The sequence below is a fragment of the Bombus vosnesenskii genome, unplaced genomic scaffold (assembly GCF_011952255.1).
Source record: "Bombus vosnesenskii isolate JDL3184/JDL3185 unplaced genomic scaffold, Bvos_JDL3184-5_v1.1 scf7180000013274, whole genome shotgun sequence".
Taxonomy (NCBI): domain Eukaryota; kingdom Metazoa; phylum Arthropoda; class Insecta; order Hymenoptera; family Apidae; genus Bombus; species Bombus vosnesenskii.
In genome coordinates, this window is record NW_022882932.1 from 1,618,279 (window position 1) to 1,637,317 (window position 19,039).

General features: G+C 33.5%; 3 protein-coding genes across 11 annotated transcripts; 2 read left to right on the forward strand and 1 right to left on the reverse strand.

Moving 5' to 3' along the window:
• Positions 1-662: 662 nt before the first annotated feature.
• Positions 663-2,215, forward strand: LOC117231833 (60S ribosomal protein L18). Its single transcript, XM_033490674.1, has 4 exons — positions 663-745; positions 884-970; positions 1,491-1,697; positions 1,809-2,215. Exons 1-4 carry the CDS (start codon positions 743-745, stop codon positions 2,076-2,078), a joined length of 567 nt encoding a protein of 188 aa, XP_033346565.1. The 5' UTR covers positions 663-742; the 3' UTR covers positions 2,079-2,215.
• LOC117231828 lies at positions 2,071-8,032 on the reverse strand. 6 transcript variants are annotated; one of them, XM_033490661.1, is made up of 12 exons: positions 7,030-7,118; positions 5,129-5,367; positions 4,851-4,965; positions 4,665-4,768; positions 4,525-4,596; positions 4,073-4,173; positions 3,876-3,979; positions 3,374-3,615; positions 3,128-3,303; positions 2,861-2,999; positions 2,600-2,799; positions 2,071-2,537 (listed from the first exon to the last, which is right to left on the reverse strand). In XM_033490661.1, the coding sequence occupies exons 2-12, from the start codon at positions 5,144-5,146 to the stop codon at positions 2,315-2,317; spliced, it is 1,494 nt and encodes a 497-aa protein (XP_033346552.1). In that variant the 5' UTR covers positions 5,147-5,367; positions 7,030-7,118; the 3' UTR covers positions 2,071-2,314. The 6 variants fall into 6 exon arrangements, with proteins under 6 accessions (XP_033346552.1, XP_033346557.1, XP_033346554.1 ...); XM_033490666.1 differs by having other exon boundaries at positions 2,303-2,537; positions 4,725-4,768; XM_033490663.1 differs by lacking the exons at positions 5,129-5,367; positions 7,030-7,118 and adding exons at positions 7,273-7,429; positions 7,542-7,816 and having other exon boundaries at positions 2,315-2,537.
• On the forward strand, positions 8,019-17,631 carry LOC117231813 (myosin-9-like). Of its 4 annotated transcripts, none has more exons than XM_033490631.1 (11): positions 8,019-8,148; positions 9,220-9,371; positions 9,439-9,597; positions 10,170-10,582; positions 10,662-11,139; positions 11,223-11,563; positions 11,629-11,837; positions 11,923-12,208; positions 12,289-12,428; positions 12,548-12,697; positions 13,833-17,261. In XM_033490631.1, the coding sequence occupies exons 2-11, from the start codon at positions 9,249-9,251 to the stop codon at positions 16,946-16,948; spliced, it is 5,415 nt and encodes a 1,804-aa protein (XP_033346522.1). In that variant the 5' UTR covers positions 8,019-8,148; positions 9,220-9,248; the 3' UTR covers positions 16,949-17,261. The 4 variants fall into 4 exon arrangements, with proteins under 4 accessions (XP_033346522.1, XP_033346524.1, XP_033346523.1 ...); XM_033490633.1 differs by having other exon boundaries at positions 11,632-11,837; XM_033490632.1 differs by lacking the exon at positions 8,019-8,148 and adding an exon at positions 8,223-8,313 and having other exon boundaries at positions 13,833-16,948.
• The last annotated feature ends 1,408 nt before the right edge of the window (positions 17,632-19,039 follow it).

Here is a 19,039-nt window from a genome sequence, read left to right on the forward strand (position 1 = left end):
TATATTGAATACATATATTGTACTATATGTAAAATTGTTCTAGTTGTACATATATATAAATGTATTTATAGTTAATCAAATTGAAAATGTATAGAACTTGTTTCTATCTTATTCACTGCTTTTACCAAATGAAACATACATTTCCTTCTAGAAATTAATTTATTTCTACATAAATAATATCGAGTGAAAATTATAAATTAATTTCTTCAAAAAATAGATTAAGAAAAATAGGAATCTAATTTACATTAATTTAAACCGTATCCAAACATATGTATGTATAATATACTAAGCACATTACTGAATATTGTACGTAACTTAAATTAAATATTTAAAAAATGATTGTTTTATTTCTTCATGTAAAAATTTATGTGTTAAAAAAAGTTATATATATATTTTTTAACGATTGTATATAGTAATTTCTAAAATTTATATTAAATAATTTTTTTTCTTTATCTTGGCAATTCTGATTTAGTGATACATTTATATACGCATCAAAATTACTAACCTAGATTTATGTAAAGAATGAATAAATTTGTTTATTGTTAAGTTTATTTCCACTTTCATTTGGATGAAAAATTAATATAAATTTATACATTAAGTAGTTCACTCCATAGCTTTTACGTAGATAGTATTCATCGTGCCAATTTTCCATTCTCTAACAGCGCCCCCTTGGACATCCGTTTACACGGGTCTCTATCTGATTTGTCTATAAGCTCGTCCGTTTCTTTTCCGGCGTATCGAAATGGTAGGGTGGTGCAGTGGCATTGTTATATTTATAAAATCAATAGAGTTTTGATTTATCTGTGTTAATCGATATAAATAAAGTTCTTTGTTAAATTTGAAAAATGTTAAAGAAAGTTAACAGAAATTATTTTCTTTACAGGGTATCGATATAAACCATAAACACGATCGGAAGGTTCGGCGCACAGAACCTAAGTCGCAAGATGTCTACTTACGACTTCTCGTCAAAGTAAGTGTTTTATATGCATTTCTAAATATATATATTTTTTATTACCTTTAATTTTGTACCATTTGTATTCTATATTTTATTTACAAACTAACGTCACTCTTGTAACATCTGTTGAAAATTAATTGTGTATTACAACTGATCTAATACTATATTGTTGTCATAAACACGTGAGTTTTGAAACAGATAAATTTCTTTTGCGAACCGCACTCTGTGTCAGTACTATTATAGTCTGATTCAATTTGAACGTTCGCTAGAAAAATTTAGTCAACTTTCCTATTCCGTCTTTTTTCTTTATATAAAAGACGATTATATTAGCTGACACAATGTTACTCAGAAAGTTTATAAAAGTTCATATTTCTTATTGAGAAATTATATATTATTGCGTTTTAATGCAAAGTTTGTATTGTTTTTTTTTTTTTTATAATTTCGTAATGAAACTGATAAAACATTGTGACTTTTTATCAAAGTATCTTTTTATACAATAAAAATATAGAAGTATATGGTTTTATTTTTGTTATAGCTTTACCGTTTTCTGGCAAGACGTACAAATTCTAAGTTTAATAAGATTGTTCTTAAGAGACTTTTTATGAGTAAAATACACCGTCCTCCCATATCTCTTGCACGTGTTGTTAGGTTTATGAAGAAACCTGGACGAGAAAATGCTATTGCAGTAATTGTTGGTACAGTGACAGATGATGCTAGAATTTTTGAAATTCCTAAACTTACAGTAAGCAATAGAAACAATTATCAGAATTTAATTTTGAGTTTGTATAAATAAAATGCTATTATGTATTTGCTTGAAAAAATTATTAATGTATAATTTCATAATTTTTTATAGGTTTGTGCTCTACGTGTTACTGAAAGAGCCAGAGCACGTATATTAAAAGCTGGAGGCGAATTGATCACTTTTGATCAATTGGCATTACGTACACCTATTGGAGAACGAACAGTTTTAATGCAAGGTCGTCGTAAAGCTCGTGAAGCAGTGAAACACTTTGGACCTGCACCTGGTGTACCACACTCTCATACAAAACCATTAGTACGCTCAAAGGGTCGAAAGTTTGAAAGAGCAAGGGGACGTAGGCGTAGCTGTGGTTATAAAAAATAAATTTTGTTTATTTGCCATCATTTATTGTACCATATCCTTACATTGACTTGCAATATTTAGACAGTTTGTCTATTTCTATATTCTTTCATATAGCAAGTTTAGGTGGCTGGAAAATAAATGTTGGCTTTATAACAATATTTTTATACATTATTAATTCCTTCACTTTTTATGAAACGTACAATTGAAATTATAATTCCAAATAAGATGCAAATTTAGATACACCTGTAACTTATATTTCATGTTTCATTCTTGTTTTCTTCCGCATTTTCTATTAACTCTTCCGGTTTTTCTTCGTCGTCTGATTGTGTTTCTTCGGAAGCAGTAACATCTGGGAAGTATTGTTTTGATTCCTCTATGCCCTTTTCCAGATTTTCACTTACATGATAAGGTCCAATACCTGCAAATCCTAAAAACGCTTCACATTCTACTTTTTTTACAACACATACAAATATCTCGTATCTGAAAATTGACATTACATTTTTATTTTTAATTATAAATTTCAAATTTTTCTTAATACTTACCCTGTTCTTTCTCTTGTATTCAATTCAAATTCCGTAATATTCTTTGCTATAAGTTTTGCTTCTAGTGGCTTATCAGATTCAAAAATGCCAAAGTTAACTACTTCGTCTTCAAATTCTTGTAAAACCATTTTTAGCTCATTCTTTCTCATGTAGTCATATTTGAATACTACTATAGGTACCTTCGTAGTTTTGTCTTCATACTTTAAAATTATAATATGTAACATAATATTTATATTAGATATATTAAAATTTAAAACTTACGTGATATGTAGTATTGGTATATGTTGGAAAAATAGTGCGAAAAACAATTGCCTTATTTCGACAATTTGGTGGTGTCCATACGATTGGAAAAATTTCATTTCCGCTTGTTATATACGCAGGGCGATGTCGACCAGCGTAACTAAAGGAAAAAAGGAAGTTGCTTAAATTTAGATAAATGTGAAAGTTAATTTTAGAATTGTCTTACCACAAATTGTATTATGAAAGACATATAATTTTAAATATTATATGTTCTATGTATTTACGTACCATTCTTCATTAAGAATTGTTTCCGTATTGGGTAATTTCGGTTCTCCAAATAAAAGATTTAACAAGTATTTATGAATATCAATTTCTGGCTTTGTTTCGCTAACTTTTAATCGCATAAACATACATTTCCCATCTAGAAGTAGTTGTTTAGCATTTGGTGATAATACGTAATGAGACTGTAAAATTGTTTAATTTGGAAAGTCTGCTTTTGAATAATTTTTGTTAGTGACATATTAAATATATTACTTCATTAAACATCGTAGATAGAATATCTTCATCGAGTCGTTTTCGTATTTCTTGCTCGACGGTGTAATTTCCTATTAGTATTTCTTCAACCAATTCTATGTACGGAGGGCTAGATCTTTTATCTCTTTTATGACATTCTTCATCCTTAAAAACCCACGGAAAAAGTAAAAGGCAAGTTTCTTTGCTTAGTGAAGTAGTCAGATACAACATTTCGGCTTCATACCGTGCTATAGCTTCTGCTTCTATATTAAATAGAAATTACACGAAAATTTATTATTACAAATAATGAAAATTAGACATTTCATTGTAGCGTTACATTTATATATATATCTAATAACCAATTAAAAAATAAAGCGTGCATTATGTGACTCCAGGACAATAGAGGTTTTTCTTTATATAAAATTGAAAATAAATAAAGAAATAATGATCTGTTTGTATGTGCGTGCAGGGTAATCGTTATAGTAATATATCTGTATCTTTTTTATGAGAGATCTTGCGAAACCTTTTCGAGCCTTCTTTGCCGTTTCTTTAGCTATTCTAGTTTCTTCAATAATTTTTAATCGTTTTATTTCTTCTGGACTTCTTTCCGATACATCTAAAGAAAACCTACACGTGTACGTTTATTTTAATAACTTCTATTTCAACAATGCTAATTTTTAATGGCTACTTGTTTTACTAAAAATTATGTATTTTACATACTCGTGTTCCTCGTTATTTTGTACTCGTTGCAATTCCATTGTTAATACTTTTAATAATTGTGGGCAGTCAGCACCAAATATAAGATTTACCATCCGACCATTCTAGTAGGATTGCATTTATTGTAGCTTTAAAATTTATCTTAATTATACAGGGTGGTTGGTAACTGATGGCACAAGCGGAAAGGGGGTGATTCTACGCGAAAAAAGAAGTCGAAAATATAGAATGAACATTTTTCGTTTGAGGCTTTGTTTTCGAGAAAATCGACTTTGAATTTTCGCTCGGTACGCGTACACTTTATCACGTCTCGTTATAACAGATCTCACTGTAGATCGTTGTCTCGATGGAAAAATTAAAAAAATTTTATTCTATATTTTCGACTTCTTTTTTCGCGTAGAATCATTCCCTTCCCGCTTGTACCATCAGTTACCAACCACCCTGTATATTAAACTTACGTGTATGAACATCCATGTTGGTTCACTTTTCCCTTGAAAACGTTCTAAGTTCGTGATATAATCGCACATTGCCTATATTTATAGTAATACACAGTAATTATTTACTTAACATCTATAATTATTTACAATTATAAAATTACCATGGCGTAACTCAACGTATCTCCTCCAATTTCCATTTTGATTTTTTTAAGGGTGCTTACCATTCCTGTGCAGGGTCCACTCCATTCTGAATATATGTCGACTACTGAAAAATTATTAAAAACTTTACACTAACATTTTTTAAATTTCTATTCAAGCTCAGTTTTAAATAGGTAACTTATACATTCCTATTAACCCTGGTTTTGTAAGAAGCTTCTCCCATTCCTCGTTATTAGAAATTTCAGTTTGTAATGCCGCCGGTGTTGTCTTTTTAGCCATCTTTCGCGCAGTCTTTAAACCACCCTATAAAAAATTAGTCATTTTTGAGTTCTCAAACTCTAATAGTAAAATCTATTTAATGATCGATGATTTTAAATCATTTCACTAAAGTACACGAACGGAATGGAATTTAAAAATTAATTATAATTTGCAATGATCGGAAGAACACGGGTAAAGAGTAAAGTACCCTTTTTCGTCGCATCATGTTTGAAGTATATTAAACTTTTTTTAAGATCAAGATATTTTGTTTCTTAATAACACTGGACTTAAGTTACTATTCCTTTGATCTGTCTCGAACGAAGTGCAGGGAGGAACTGTAGTAACAGAATATCTCGGAGGAGGAGGACCATTCCTTTCCGATTTATTGCACGGGGACATCGGTGACATGGAGAACACGCAAACTCTACCGATTAAGTTGGCTTCTCGCTGCACAAATACACGCACAGATAATTACAGTATACTAGTAGCCTAAGGATAATGCGGTAAGAATTTCCTACGTTTTCCTACCGACATGAAATATTAATGTTGCTCTAAATTCTGCAATTATAACTGCGTGTATCGGTACTATGGTTCATAAGGTAGCACGATTTATCGAGCTACATGAATAGTTGCACGATAATCCTACTACATTATGAAGCTCCTGTCAAAAGATATAAATTTAATCATTGTACATATTAAATCGATCATGAGACAGCAGGAAAGCTATTCTTTTTCTTTTCTATTTGAATGATGGATAGCGAGACCGCGTGTAATGTATTACTTCCGTATTATTTTATGATAGTAGAAATTCACTTTCCTTTCCTTTTCGTGAAGAAATTTTCTTGTGGAAAAATCTTTCTCTGTTTGACTTTATATTTTATTTTAAGAAATGTATATTTTAATTCCGGTTATTGCATTCTTTTTGGTTAAAAATACTACTGAAAACAAAACTTTAAATTACTAGAAACAATTAGGTCATGTTTTCGTTACATATATTTACTTAATAAATCAAGAATCAAAGTAAATAAATTAAAACTTTGCTGATATTTGAGCGGCGTTGAAATGTGTACGCGCGCCAGTGCGGTATTGTATAGCGAATTAAGAAAGCGAGTTGTGTAGCGCCGTCGCACACTTGTGACGTCACGATGTTCTTCGGGTATATTCGGTACATGATCCGAAACGTTCGGATTGTTTAATTTTTAATTGCTTATAATTTTTACGTTTAATAATTTTTGAAAAAATAGAATACGTATCTGAAATTTTTGCTTCCTAAATTCATCTACATAATCAGTGAAAAATGAAATATGTTCCATTAAAAATTGTATACATTTATATCTTTTTCTCTCTTAAATTTATGTTTTGTCACATAATTATATAGCATGTAAAATGTTCGTGTCTATAAGTTTTACTTCTGTTTGCTAGATAACGACATAATTATGAAGTAACACGCAATATAAACATGCTAAAATTGCTCGTGTTGAGGTTGTCTGATAGAGGAACGAGTGGATGAATTTATAATAGAAAATATATTGAAATACGTATAGGTATAAGTACAGGTATAGTGTATGCTGATCCAGATCCTCACTCTTACAGTGTTACAATACAACAGAAAAAGCTATGATAGCATATATTTATAGCAAAATAGACATTACCAAAAAGTTAACCTTGTAGCTCTAGCTGAAGGCTACAAGAAACAGCAACAGAAATCTACTTATAGCTCTTTTGTTTCTAGACCTTGTAAGCCAAAACAAAATTTATATTCAAGGGCACAACAATATAGACCTCTCCTTATTTCGAATTTTTTGTTTCACTAAGTTCTATTCTCTTCATAACAGCGACCTCCAGGTCACGGATATACAAAAGAAAAAGTGTAGAGTTTTTCTTGAAGTAATTACTTCAACAGCTCAGTTAAAATTAGTGATATCTCTTAAGAATACAATAATATAAAATAAATACAATAATATAGAATAAAATAAAATGTATACAAAAAAAATTTTTATTAATTTTTTGAAAATTATAGGCTTGATTAAATATGAAGTTTAAATTTGTTTTTGTAACTCCTTAAATAAAAACTGTTATGAATTATTATGTATGTTGTTGTGGACATACCGATTCAATTTAAATAGTATTGTACTCCTAGGTGGCGTTAGCATCAAGTGATGGAATTTTATAAAAACACCGCTCTTGTAAAGTAATTTCTATGATAAAACACTAATGAATGCATCAGTCTCCGCGTAGAAAGTAATGCATCGATTGATATAATATACATACATATGTATATATTCATAATATCTTTCAATGGTAGCTTATGTTACACAAAATATATAGCTTTATATTATATTCCTCACTAACATTATGGCATCTTGTTGTGTTATATTAAATATTTAATCAGCACTTTAAAACATAATAATAAAACGTGATAAAGATGATAATTTCATTTTATAATATTCAGATATTTTAGCAGCATAACATTTCAGGTTGTACAATACAAACTTGTGCAGTGTTACCACTATAATAATAAATAAAATTATTTACGTTTTATATTAATGTATATTTAATTTATTTATTAGAATAGTCCTTTTAATTTTTTCAACATTCTTAAGTTAATCTTCATAACTTACATTTTTTCTTGCATTCTAGGATTGAGAAAGATGTTATGAAAAATTCTGTTGTTTATAATCAATGTAGAGCCATGTAGTTTTAGTTTAAATAGTTTTTCCATTAAAACAAAAGATATGATTAACACGCAATCATCCATTCACATATTTTGCATATACATTTACCGTTAACAATACAGATGAAATGAAATTTGAACATCAATTACGCCATCTAGATGTATTTTAGATACGAGTATTAGAGTTCACTTTTCTCTTATTCTCCCCTCCTTTCCTACCATTTCCTTATCTGAATCAGCTGATTATTGTTTTCGTATTTTCAACGAATCTGACCGTTACAGTAGTTATGATACGTGATACTTTCTAACGAACGACTTTTCGGGAGAACCTCATCGGCGCGTCAAAACGGAGAGCGGATCTGACGATCTCTTGCAATAAGGAACACCATCGACGCGCTTGAATATTTCGAACAAAAAGATTAACGTTTCGCGGGCGGGGTGACATCACTATCGTTTTCTGGTTGTGTTGTGTCAGTCACTTACAGAATGACGCAGTAGAAGGTCGTCTCAGAGATGGCGAGCTTCCCAGTATGAAAATACAATTTTATGGCGAGGTAAATCGGAAATTCTATTTGCTGTTAATCTAAAAACGATCGAAACGGAAAAAATTTGCTTGTGAGATAAATAATAACGGCGGTAGGGAAAAGAGAGATAGCTTTGTTGTGAGAAACTGCCTTCTACCCCTTTGTTCGACGAAATGTCAGGGTCGTTATTTTAATGTCAGTATTCATTTATTTTATTCAAATTTAATATATTCGTATTATTGCAACAGAGATCATGAAAGTTTTCGTTTCATCGTCTTTTGACATTTGTGTTTCTTTTTTACTAATCGTCCCTGAGAGTACACGACGAACAGCTGTAGTTGGATTGTGTAATATTCTTTAATAAGTAAAATAGATTCTCCCACTACTTTTCTGTTACTCATTTTTATATTATCAAATATACAGATATAGTATTTCGTAAATTTCCTTATACAAATAATAACAATATCTTTGATTAATTATTTATTTCGTCGTTTCGCTTAATTTTTATCTGTTATATCTCATATTATTATTAATAGAAATGTGTGTTGCATATATTTGATATTTATGCAAATAAATTATGAATATGTAATGTATACAGATTCTTAATCTATATTTTTTGTACATTACTATACTTTTTAATTTAAATACTTGTTTTAGGTTTATATAATGTGATATTTTGGTCTTTAAATTTACAAGTTTTTCTGTTTTATATTAATACAATGTACGTAATGTATCATAAATTTAAATTATGTTTCTTCAGAAATATTTATAATTGAAATATGACCTTGTTATATAGTGATTTTTGTTAACTTTAAATAAATTTTTAATGAGAAGATTTAACAACACAAAGTATCGAGTTTATTCAGATTACAGTTCATTTATTGTTTGTGGAAATTATTAAAAATTGTTTGATCATTATATTTTTATAATAATAAATATAATAAAAATAAATGTACAATGTTGTTTCCATATATTCATCCATAATGATATTAATATAATTTTCTTTTCTTCATGACTTATTAAATATTATAAATGATTATGTAATTATTCTTTGATGCAGTAATATGTAATTAATATTACTTTATATGTATTTATTGTTAGGTAAAAATATTCAGTTTGGGAAAGAAAAAATGTCTGCAGACTCTCCAAGGCGTGGTGTGCATAAAGGAGTACAAGTTGTATCACCTCAGCCAATAGTTGATCGTTCAATTATAGATAGTGTTGCAGGAATAATTAATGATATTGTTCCACAGGTTGGTACATTAAAATATTCTGTTGATGATCTTTTATTAAGATATATATTACATTGTTTAAATATAGGCTTATACTGGCACACCAAATTCTGAGAACAAAGAGTCTATATCATGGGCAAGGTTTGAGTATGCAGACATTAATGATCCTACCCTGTATCCAGACTACAATGAAGGCTCTAATACACCACCTTTATTATTGGTACTCGGCTATACAACTGGAGTTCAGGTTTGATCTTGTTCACTTGTCTTTTGAGTATTTACATTACTTGTGCAAAATATTGTGTATTAAAATAATTTTTTGCAATGTCTTTGATGTTTTTTAAAGGTTATACGCAATTTAGACAGTCTTAAAGTAGGAAATATTCTTCAAAGAACATGTATGAATATGTATCAATTGAAATATGATTTTAGTTAAGTGTACATATTAGATACTGAGCATGAGGGGTCTTTATAGATTTATCAAGTTTCTAATTATAGAACACTGTTCTTGTGTAGTAGCTTTAAAACTGTGTCTGTGTTTATGAATGACTTGAATCTTATTTTATCTAGGAGGCATAATATGTAAACAAGCACATTCATTATCAAAATAACAAGGTACATGTAGTTTGCAGAGATAATAATATGATATTTGAAGTTTGATCATATAAAAGAATTCATATATTTAAGTTGAGCATTTATGCTTTAAACTTTGTTTAGAAGACTCATAATTATTATAGAATATAATGTTGTATCTTATATTATAATTTTGTTTTAAAAGTGATATTGTAAAGTCAAAGTAACAAATATTATTTAATATAGGTATGGTTGATAGCAGCAACCGGAGAAGGAACTGAAGTGTTATCATGGCGACAAGGTATTGTTCGTACTCTGAGAATTTTACCAAATCCAAAGACTGATGATGAACATGTTGATTTGTTTGAATTGAAACGGCCAATGGTAGCAATATGTGATTCAGCTGGACCTGGACCACAATTTTGCAACATTAGTTTCATTTCATTAAAAACTGGGGAACAAGCTAAAAGCATAAAATTTAAAAATCCTGTTTGTGACATATTGGTAAATAAACGATCCGTAGTAGTAACATTTTTAGAAAAGATCGCGGTGTTCGATGCTCGAACATTGGAAGATGTATTAACAGTTACTACTTGCTATGCCAGTCCTGGTCCAAATCCAAATCCTGTTACTTTAGGCACAAGATGGCTTGCTTACAGGTAAAAATCCCCACAATTATAAAATCTTAGCAGTTATTTAAAGTCAATTACGTTTTGTTATAATAGAAAATATTTTTAGTGAAAAAAAGTTACTACCAGCAAAAAGAAGTAGCGGTGGTTGCGAAAGTGAAGGAGTTCAAAGTTATACAGCAACTGTTCTATACGCGGCAAAATCTTTAGGGAAAGGATTGCGTGGTTTGGGGGAAACAGTTGCATCCAGTTTAACTGGCAATTCAGTGTCACCAGTAGTCATTAATAATACCAGCAGTGACGTAACTCAACCAGGAGTGATTACGATATTAGATCTCCAAGCAGCAAAAGAGGAGAAAGAATTAGACGATGCGAATATAGAGACTGTCGTTGCCCATTTTACTGCCCATAGTGATGCAATCGTTGCTATGACTTTTGATTTAAGTGGTGCATTGCTAATGACCGCTGACAAAAGGGGGCATGATTTTCATGTATTTAGAATTCAGCCACATCCAGGTGGTCCCACTTTGGCAGCAGTACATCATTTGTATATTCTACATCGTGGAGATACTACTGCGAAAGTGCAGGTACATATCTCTTTAAATCAAATTTTAATGTCTGTGCTTTTAAGACTTTATGTATTTTAAAGATTCGTGTTTTATTATAATAGGATATGACTTTTTCGAGTGATACTCGATGGGCTGCGATATCAACTGTGCGGGGCACTACTCATGTGTTTCCTGTTGCACCTTATGGTGGACCAGTAGGAATACGAACTCATTCCACACCTCATGTTGTAAATAGACTTTCAAGATTTCATAGAAGTGCAGGTTTAATGGACGACGGCACCAGATCTCATTCTCCTGTATCTCATACAGAGTTGCCTTTATCAGTGTATCCATATTCTAATCCAAGACTCCCTCCGTACCCTCATCCAACTGTACTACATCCTCTGGCACAGATACGACAACCATCTTCATTAAGTCATATAAACAGTCAAGTTCAACAAAGGTAATTATTAATTATCTACGGAATTTACTATTATTGGGTAAATTTATTTGTCGTATATTATATAGCAGGCCACAGCAACGACAACGATTGCATTCGGACGATAGTGGAACATTACCATTAAAAATATGTGCTTGTTTTGCACCTCCAAGAGCTTGGATGTATGCGCAAAGGGAATCTACTGCAAAAGTTATGAAGAGAGCAGTTGATTCTTTGTTTATTATGGCGTGTCACGGAAATATGATACAATATGATTTAGAACCCAAACCAGCTGCAGGTGAATAAAATATTAATTTAAGTCAGGATTAATATCAATATATATTTATTATAATATATAAGTACTATTTAATGACACATTTTAGGTATACCAAAAGAAAAAGTATGTGACGATACGATGATAGAATTAGAGGTCGAAGCCAAAGGTCAATGGCCTCTTCTAAGATCTCCGAATTCTTTAGAGATTGTACCACCTTTGCCAACGTCTAGCCCTTTACTAAATGTCAATGTTATACCGAAAGACAGTCAAGATGACGATTTAGCGGAGGATCGTTGGTTAAGTCAAGTAGAAATTGTAACACACGCTGGTCCACATAGGCGACTTTGGATGGGACCTCAGTTTGTTTTTAAAACCTATAATGCAACTAGTGGGTTAGTTTTCTAGAAATGTAACATATGTAACATTGTTTTTAAGATTGTAACATCATTACAATAAAATTTTATTAATGTAGAGCTACTGTGAATCTTGTCGAAGCAGAGGCTGTTGAAATTGGAGTAACCGGTGGATCTCGTCCTGCGAGATCAAATCCAGTCAATATGCCGCATGCTGCATCCAGATCATTGGTACCTGTGGTCATTGATGGATCAGGAAGTAAGTTTATATTATTTATTAAATATTAGCATATTTATTTTTGTTGTTAAGATTAAATTTGTATTCAATTCATTTAATATTTGTACTGCACGATCATGTGGATTCCTTTTGTTGTTTAGGCAGTTATGAGCAGTCTCCAAGATTTATGGAAGCGTATGGTGATCCCTTAGATAGTGAAAATGCTGGTGTTGGCGGTGGTGAAAATCAATTGAGAGAAGATTTGGCAGAAGCTATGCTAGAAACATCGATCGCACCACACCGTGCTCCAGGTAAGTAATCATTACATGGAACTTGCGATGCTTTGCTTTGAAGTAGAATATCACGAATCCTGATATATCCCAATTGCCGATATTTCGTAAAATTTCTATACATTGTTGTGATTAGTAAGAAGAACGAAAGCATTTTATATGATTTGCATATTTGGAAACTTATATTTCTGAGTGCCTCAAATACGCGATTTTAATAGATTCTTGAATTTACGGTTCTTACAATCGTGAAGATCTTCCTGCTAAATGCAGTAAAGTTAATTCCAACGTGACTAAATAAATTTCATCTGTTTAAACGATCATCACTGATTTCAATTACGTCTTGATGGGAAAAATTGTAAAACGCAAAATATAGATCACGTTTTACTTTATTCTAGAAACTTGTAATTTGAATTTGTGGGAGTATTTGATAATTTTTCCAAGCACGTACTTTTAAATACGGATACGATACTCGTGCTTTCTGCATTTGGTGACGGATGATTGTTAGATTGTAAGTTTGTGTGGATACAGAACTGGCCAGAGGCAGGTATCTCCGTTTCCCCCCTCCCCTCCCCTTTATCGATACTACATCTAATCACTAACAACGATACATTTTATCAACGTCTACCCTTTAAGTCGAGGTAAATAGTTGCGAATAGCTGCGGGCAGTCGCAGTTACTAATCCTATAAGAATCTTTTTCTTTTTGAAGTACCGATGAACACCAAAGAAATTACATAGGTTGAAAGCAACTGTTCTAACTTGTTCTCTTTATAATGTATCATTCGATCTCGACACGTATATTGTGACGTGAAGTTTGTGTTTTTGTGGTGTGCAGTGTGACGACTCGGATCGAGTATATATATATATCAGCTTTACATTAGAAGTCAAGATTAATTACTCTTTTATTTTCTCTCTTTCTCTCTTTATCTTTCACGTACCCCGTTCTCGTAACTCTGTATTTCCTCATGATGCAACATTTGAATTAGTATTCGGTAATGTCACTTAAAATCTCTCTCCATTGCCGAGCCGTATCGAGAACAGTAATACCTCATTATACCTCAGGCGATGCATCTCATAAAAAAGGCCAAACAGAAAAACAAACAAGGGAGATATTGTGACTCGATATTGATACCTGCCAACGGCTTTTTCTGTTACTAGGGAGGCGATCGGTATTTGAGAGGGTGGGTCAACCGGTAACTAAAGTCGTCAACCCTCTGGGCACCGTGATTACTGTATCGGCCGATAAGGAGGACATTAACTCTAGTCAGGAGACCGATTTCGCAGAGGAGAGCCACGTGCCGGAACCACCTAGGAGCGTGTGCGCCGAAGAAGGTCCGGCTTCTCTCGGCGATTTCGAGCCGGAGAGTCAAACTCTGCGCGGTCTCACCGAGATCTGCGCGGAAATGCGCTCAGCTGGCGAGCCTGCGATCGACAGCGTGCCGGACGAGAACATCTGTGAGGTGAAGGAGAGAAAAACGTTGTGCGTCGAGATTGCTTCTATTAAGAACCCTGGGAACTCTACTATTGACTTCGAGAAAGAAGAAGCCTTCCGCGATGTACCGACCAGCCTGAGTCTGTGCGTAGAACAGGGTGAAATCCCCAGCAGTCCTATGACCCAGGCAAAGGAAGCTGCTTGGTGCAGGAAAGTTGATAAAAGGGAAGACAGAGGGGCTCACGAGAGGAACGTATCCGAGGCACAATACGTAGTCAACTATGATGAGGGTAATGTAGTTTTGATGGAAAATAAGGTAGCTCATGAAAAAAAGCATACGTCGGTGCATTGTAAAACTGAGAGTAAAAAAATTTGCGAGTTTGAAAAGGTTGCGAAGAAGTCGGAGAAGATCGGGTCCTCTGTATGTCCTAGTAAACGAACCGAGACTAGGAAGTATATTCTAAAAGAACACGGAGATAGCATCATTATTGAAGACATTACTTGCGACGATCCTGGGGATGATTGCATCCAGAAGGAAGGATGCGGAAAAAGCGTGATCGAAGATACGGACAGTAAAAGTTCTGAAAGTAAAAGCAGAGAGTATTTGAAAGAAACTGTAATTGGTAAATGTAAAGACAAATCAAAGTCTTCCACGGCTCAGAGTTACAAAGAAAAAGTTGAAGTTCTTGCAGAAAGCAAAAGTTCGTTGAAGCAGGTAGAACCGACCACAGAAATGGATGTTGTAATCGAAGAAACCGGTAAGAAAGAAGATTTCAAGCCGACTGTAAGTGCGGATGTATTGACTAAAGAAACCGATAAATATAAGTCATCGACATCGGACTCGAACGACGAATTCAGTTCCAGTGAATATCACATCGTAGATACACCTTCCAACAATGGTACTTCGATTCAGTCCGACGAAGACATTGAACATATCCAAAGCTCCGAGATCGCTCAATTACAACAGGCTGAATGCATCGACAGCGATAAATGCGTGGACGTGATAAGTTGCGCAGGTTCTTCACCTATTATGCAGAGGAAGAACAGCAAGACTACGATATCTGATGACGATATAGAGTACATACATGCTTCTGAACTATTAGAAACATCTGACAAAATTTGCAAAGAAGATTCGAAATTTGAAATTAGTAAAGCCAGCGATAGTGAATCGACCACGACAAGGATTAAATCTTCATCGTCTGACGACGATATGGTACACGTACACTATTCGGACGTCGATGATGTACCATCTGAAAGACCTGAGGATGCGCGTGAAAGAAGCACGAGGAGATCTCAGGAGATTACAGCAGAATCGGCGTTGGCATCTAAGAATGCTAAGAAGACAAAGGATATCGTGGTGATCGAAAGCGACACATCGGATGCTGATGTGACTGTAATCTTTAAACCGGGTGATAGTCGGAAGAATAAGAGTACAGAGAGAAAAGAGGAATTGGAAGAATCTGATAACACAAAAGATATCCCGGCTACTGAAAATGTTAGTCCACTAAGAAAAACTAAGGTTCGTTCCGCTAAAACATCTCCTTCAAATGTCGCATCTAAACGATCGCAAGCAGGAATCGAAATAATCGACATCGACGCGATGCAGAAAGCTGAGATGAAAGTACTAATCGATACTACATCCGTTTCTGAATGTAAGATCCTCGCTGGACCCGAGGTCAGCGGGACTCGCGCGAAGAAGTATCGGAAGATTAAAAAAGCCACCAACGAAAGCAACGTACAAATTTCCGAAGCTTCCATCGAGCCTGTAAAACCTGTCGAAGATGTTTCAAAGGAATCAAGCTCGCAAGAGCCGTTGCCTGAATTTTCTTGGAGCGCTGTAGTAAAGAAGAAAAATGATTCTCCCGTGGCTGAGTCAGAAACGCGAAGAGAAGATAAAGCCGAAGATGATAAGCTGAAAACCGGATCGTTCAATCCTATCGAAGTCTCGTCGTGCACGCCTATCTTGGAGAAAATAGAGTCTTTGAAGAAGAAGATACACGAGTCTTCGTTGAGGAAGAATTTAGACAAAAAGAGTTCGAGTTCTCAGATGGTAGACAAAGTTCGAGAGGGTGACTTGGAATTATATCCCGAAGAGGAAATTTCCTGGAGCTCTATCGTCAAAAAGAAAAACACTTCCTCTGCTGAGAATGAGACAAAGAAGGAATTTGACCTCGATCTAATAGCGGAAGACGCGAGCAATGAAGAAAGGAAAATTAGTCGAAAAGAGGAATCTTTGACTGATTCATCCTCGACGATGGTGAATCAATTGAAAGAAACTGTTAAGGAAACAACCGTGGAAGAATCATTTGTACATGCAACAGAAGGATCTGAGAGTTTCACCGTTAAAAAAAGATCTGTTTCCACCACAGAAAGCGAGTCTACTACGAGAAAGAAAATTGGTGAACAGAAAATTCACAAAAAGTTGCATCTACCGACCAATTTGTCGGAAATTGAAAATGAGCACGAGACAAACTCACCTGCAAGTGAAAGCATCTCATCCGAGAAAGTTTCCAAATTAGAAGCTGTAAGCGAGATCGATGAAAAAGTTTCAAACGATTCAAACAAGTGGAATGTCGATGGACCGTTGGTAGGTGCAACATTTGCGAAAGAAGATTCCTCGGAACCTGAAAGAGATACCGAGCCAGAGAAGAGGAGCGATTCAGAGCAGCAGATCGTGCCTGAACGTTCGACTTCTTTGGACGAGTTGAATCCAAATGTGGTGCTCACGAACGTCGAAGGAGAGTATTCGGGTCGTGAGACAGCTGAAAGGAGCGCGACGAATACCTTAGTTTGCGCCACGTCCAAGAAAGGCAATAAGTCGAAGAAAAAAAAACGCAGATGAGTAGAGGATTGCATGGATGTACCTAGGGCCAGCCTTGCCCTTTACATACTCCTGATGCAAGTAACTGGAGTTGATTAGCAGGAGTATAAACCGGGAACAATTCGCGTTTCCGATTTTCATTCTAATCAAGTTAGCATGCTCGTTTTATCGAAGAACAATTATCTTAGGAAGCACGTGTTATATAATCACTTTTCACGAGTGGAGCAAGCTGTAGCTCCGTTTTCATGGAACGACAAGTGTCTGGCATCTTGTCAGATTTGATATTTTTGAAAATATTTTCTAAAAAAAAAAAAAAGAGGAATTATCGAACAAATAGAAATAGCAGTAGTACATATATGTTGATTTAGTAACCGTGTTAGAAAAGAATCAACATGAAAGAACGTTCTAGAGGCACTCGATGAAATTTCCTATGATAAGAACAAGGGCAAGGCTGTAATCATTGGATTTACGTCCGTTAATATTCGAATTGAATTTGTGGAACAAATAAACAATTGGAAATAACACACACACACGAACACGAACACACACGAACACGAACACATACGAACACATTTAACACTCAGCCAACCGCGCGCGCCGCAGCGAGCTATACGTTTCCACCGCGTTCGGATAAGCCAACCTATACGCTGTCCACCGCGCATTTTTCCAAGTATCGAGGACTAATATTCACTACTTAAAAAACACAGAAGTCTAAAAGTTATTTAAATGGTTAGTTATATTTCGCGGTAAGGATTTATTTAAAAATTATTTATTTCACACGGAAGTCCAAAAGTTATTTAAATGGTTAATTATATTTCGCGGTAAAGATTTATTTAAAAATTATTTATTTCACACATTGTTTATATAAAATATTAAATTAAAAGTATATATTAAAAGTATAAAAAAATATAGATGAAATTAAAAACATTAAAGATAACACGAGTTGAGCGTGAAATTAAAGATTTATAATGCATTTTAATATTTTTTTGCAGCGTAGTATCGTTTGATTATAACTTTATTTAGTTGTAATTGATAGTGTAACTTGTTAATTAATTTTAACACCACTAAATTGGTGTATTTTATTATATACCGTACTTTATAAAAGTTGAAAAAGTGGCGCAATTAATTGGGAACAATTCCAATAATAACTGATAATAACAAAAAAAAAAAAAAAAAGAAACAGAAAACACGTTGCTAAAGTCAAAAAGGGAGATCTCCCTATTCGGTTGGCTAAGTGTTAAAATAAGAAAAAACCTTCTATATACAAAGTATATCATATGGGACCTACTTGAAGAGTGGACAGAAGGCATAAAAACAATGAGAAAGGTTCATATCAACATATGTTTTATCTGACCTTGTTTCAAATTTATAGCCATTTTTCGTTTTAAATCCATAACTGCCTATCTTCATAGAAGATGGTCCATACTCAATGGCCATCCTCGATCTGTATTATTCAACATACACGTGGAATTTTTGGAAAATTGCGAAATTCTTTGACACGACGAAAGTAGTCATTTCATTGAACAGTTGCGGGTTATTGAAATGTTAGAGTGGCTATAAATTCGAAAGAAAGCCAGATCGGACTCATGTCCATATGTGAACTTTTTTCATTGTTTTTTGTGCCCCCTGTTCACTTCTGCAGTCGGTTCCACATATTGTGATGCACCCTGTATATGTAAATATATATATATATATATATATACGTACACATAGTTATCTAAAGTAAAATCAAAACGAGAAAAAAAAGAGAAAAAAAAATGAAACACATATAGCGATTTCTGTTCCGACTGCCTTACATCGACGTCGAGTCGAACGAGAATGCGTTGTACGTTGTCCGTGTAGTGCATACGAGAAGTGTTCTAGCTTTTTATTACGATCGATGAAATTCAGATGAAACGGAAGAATCGATTCGTAGCCATTCACCGATAATTTAAGCACTTTAAATACTTCTTTAATACGGCGACTGCCTTGTGTTTCGATTAGTACTATTAAAGGATTTTCACGTTATTAGTTCCAAGAATCTTTATTTATAAATGATATGAAACTTTCTGGAGAAAGAGAATAGCGAAGATCAAAATTTTACTACATTTTATTGCCAATATAATGAACAAA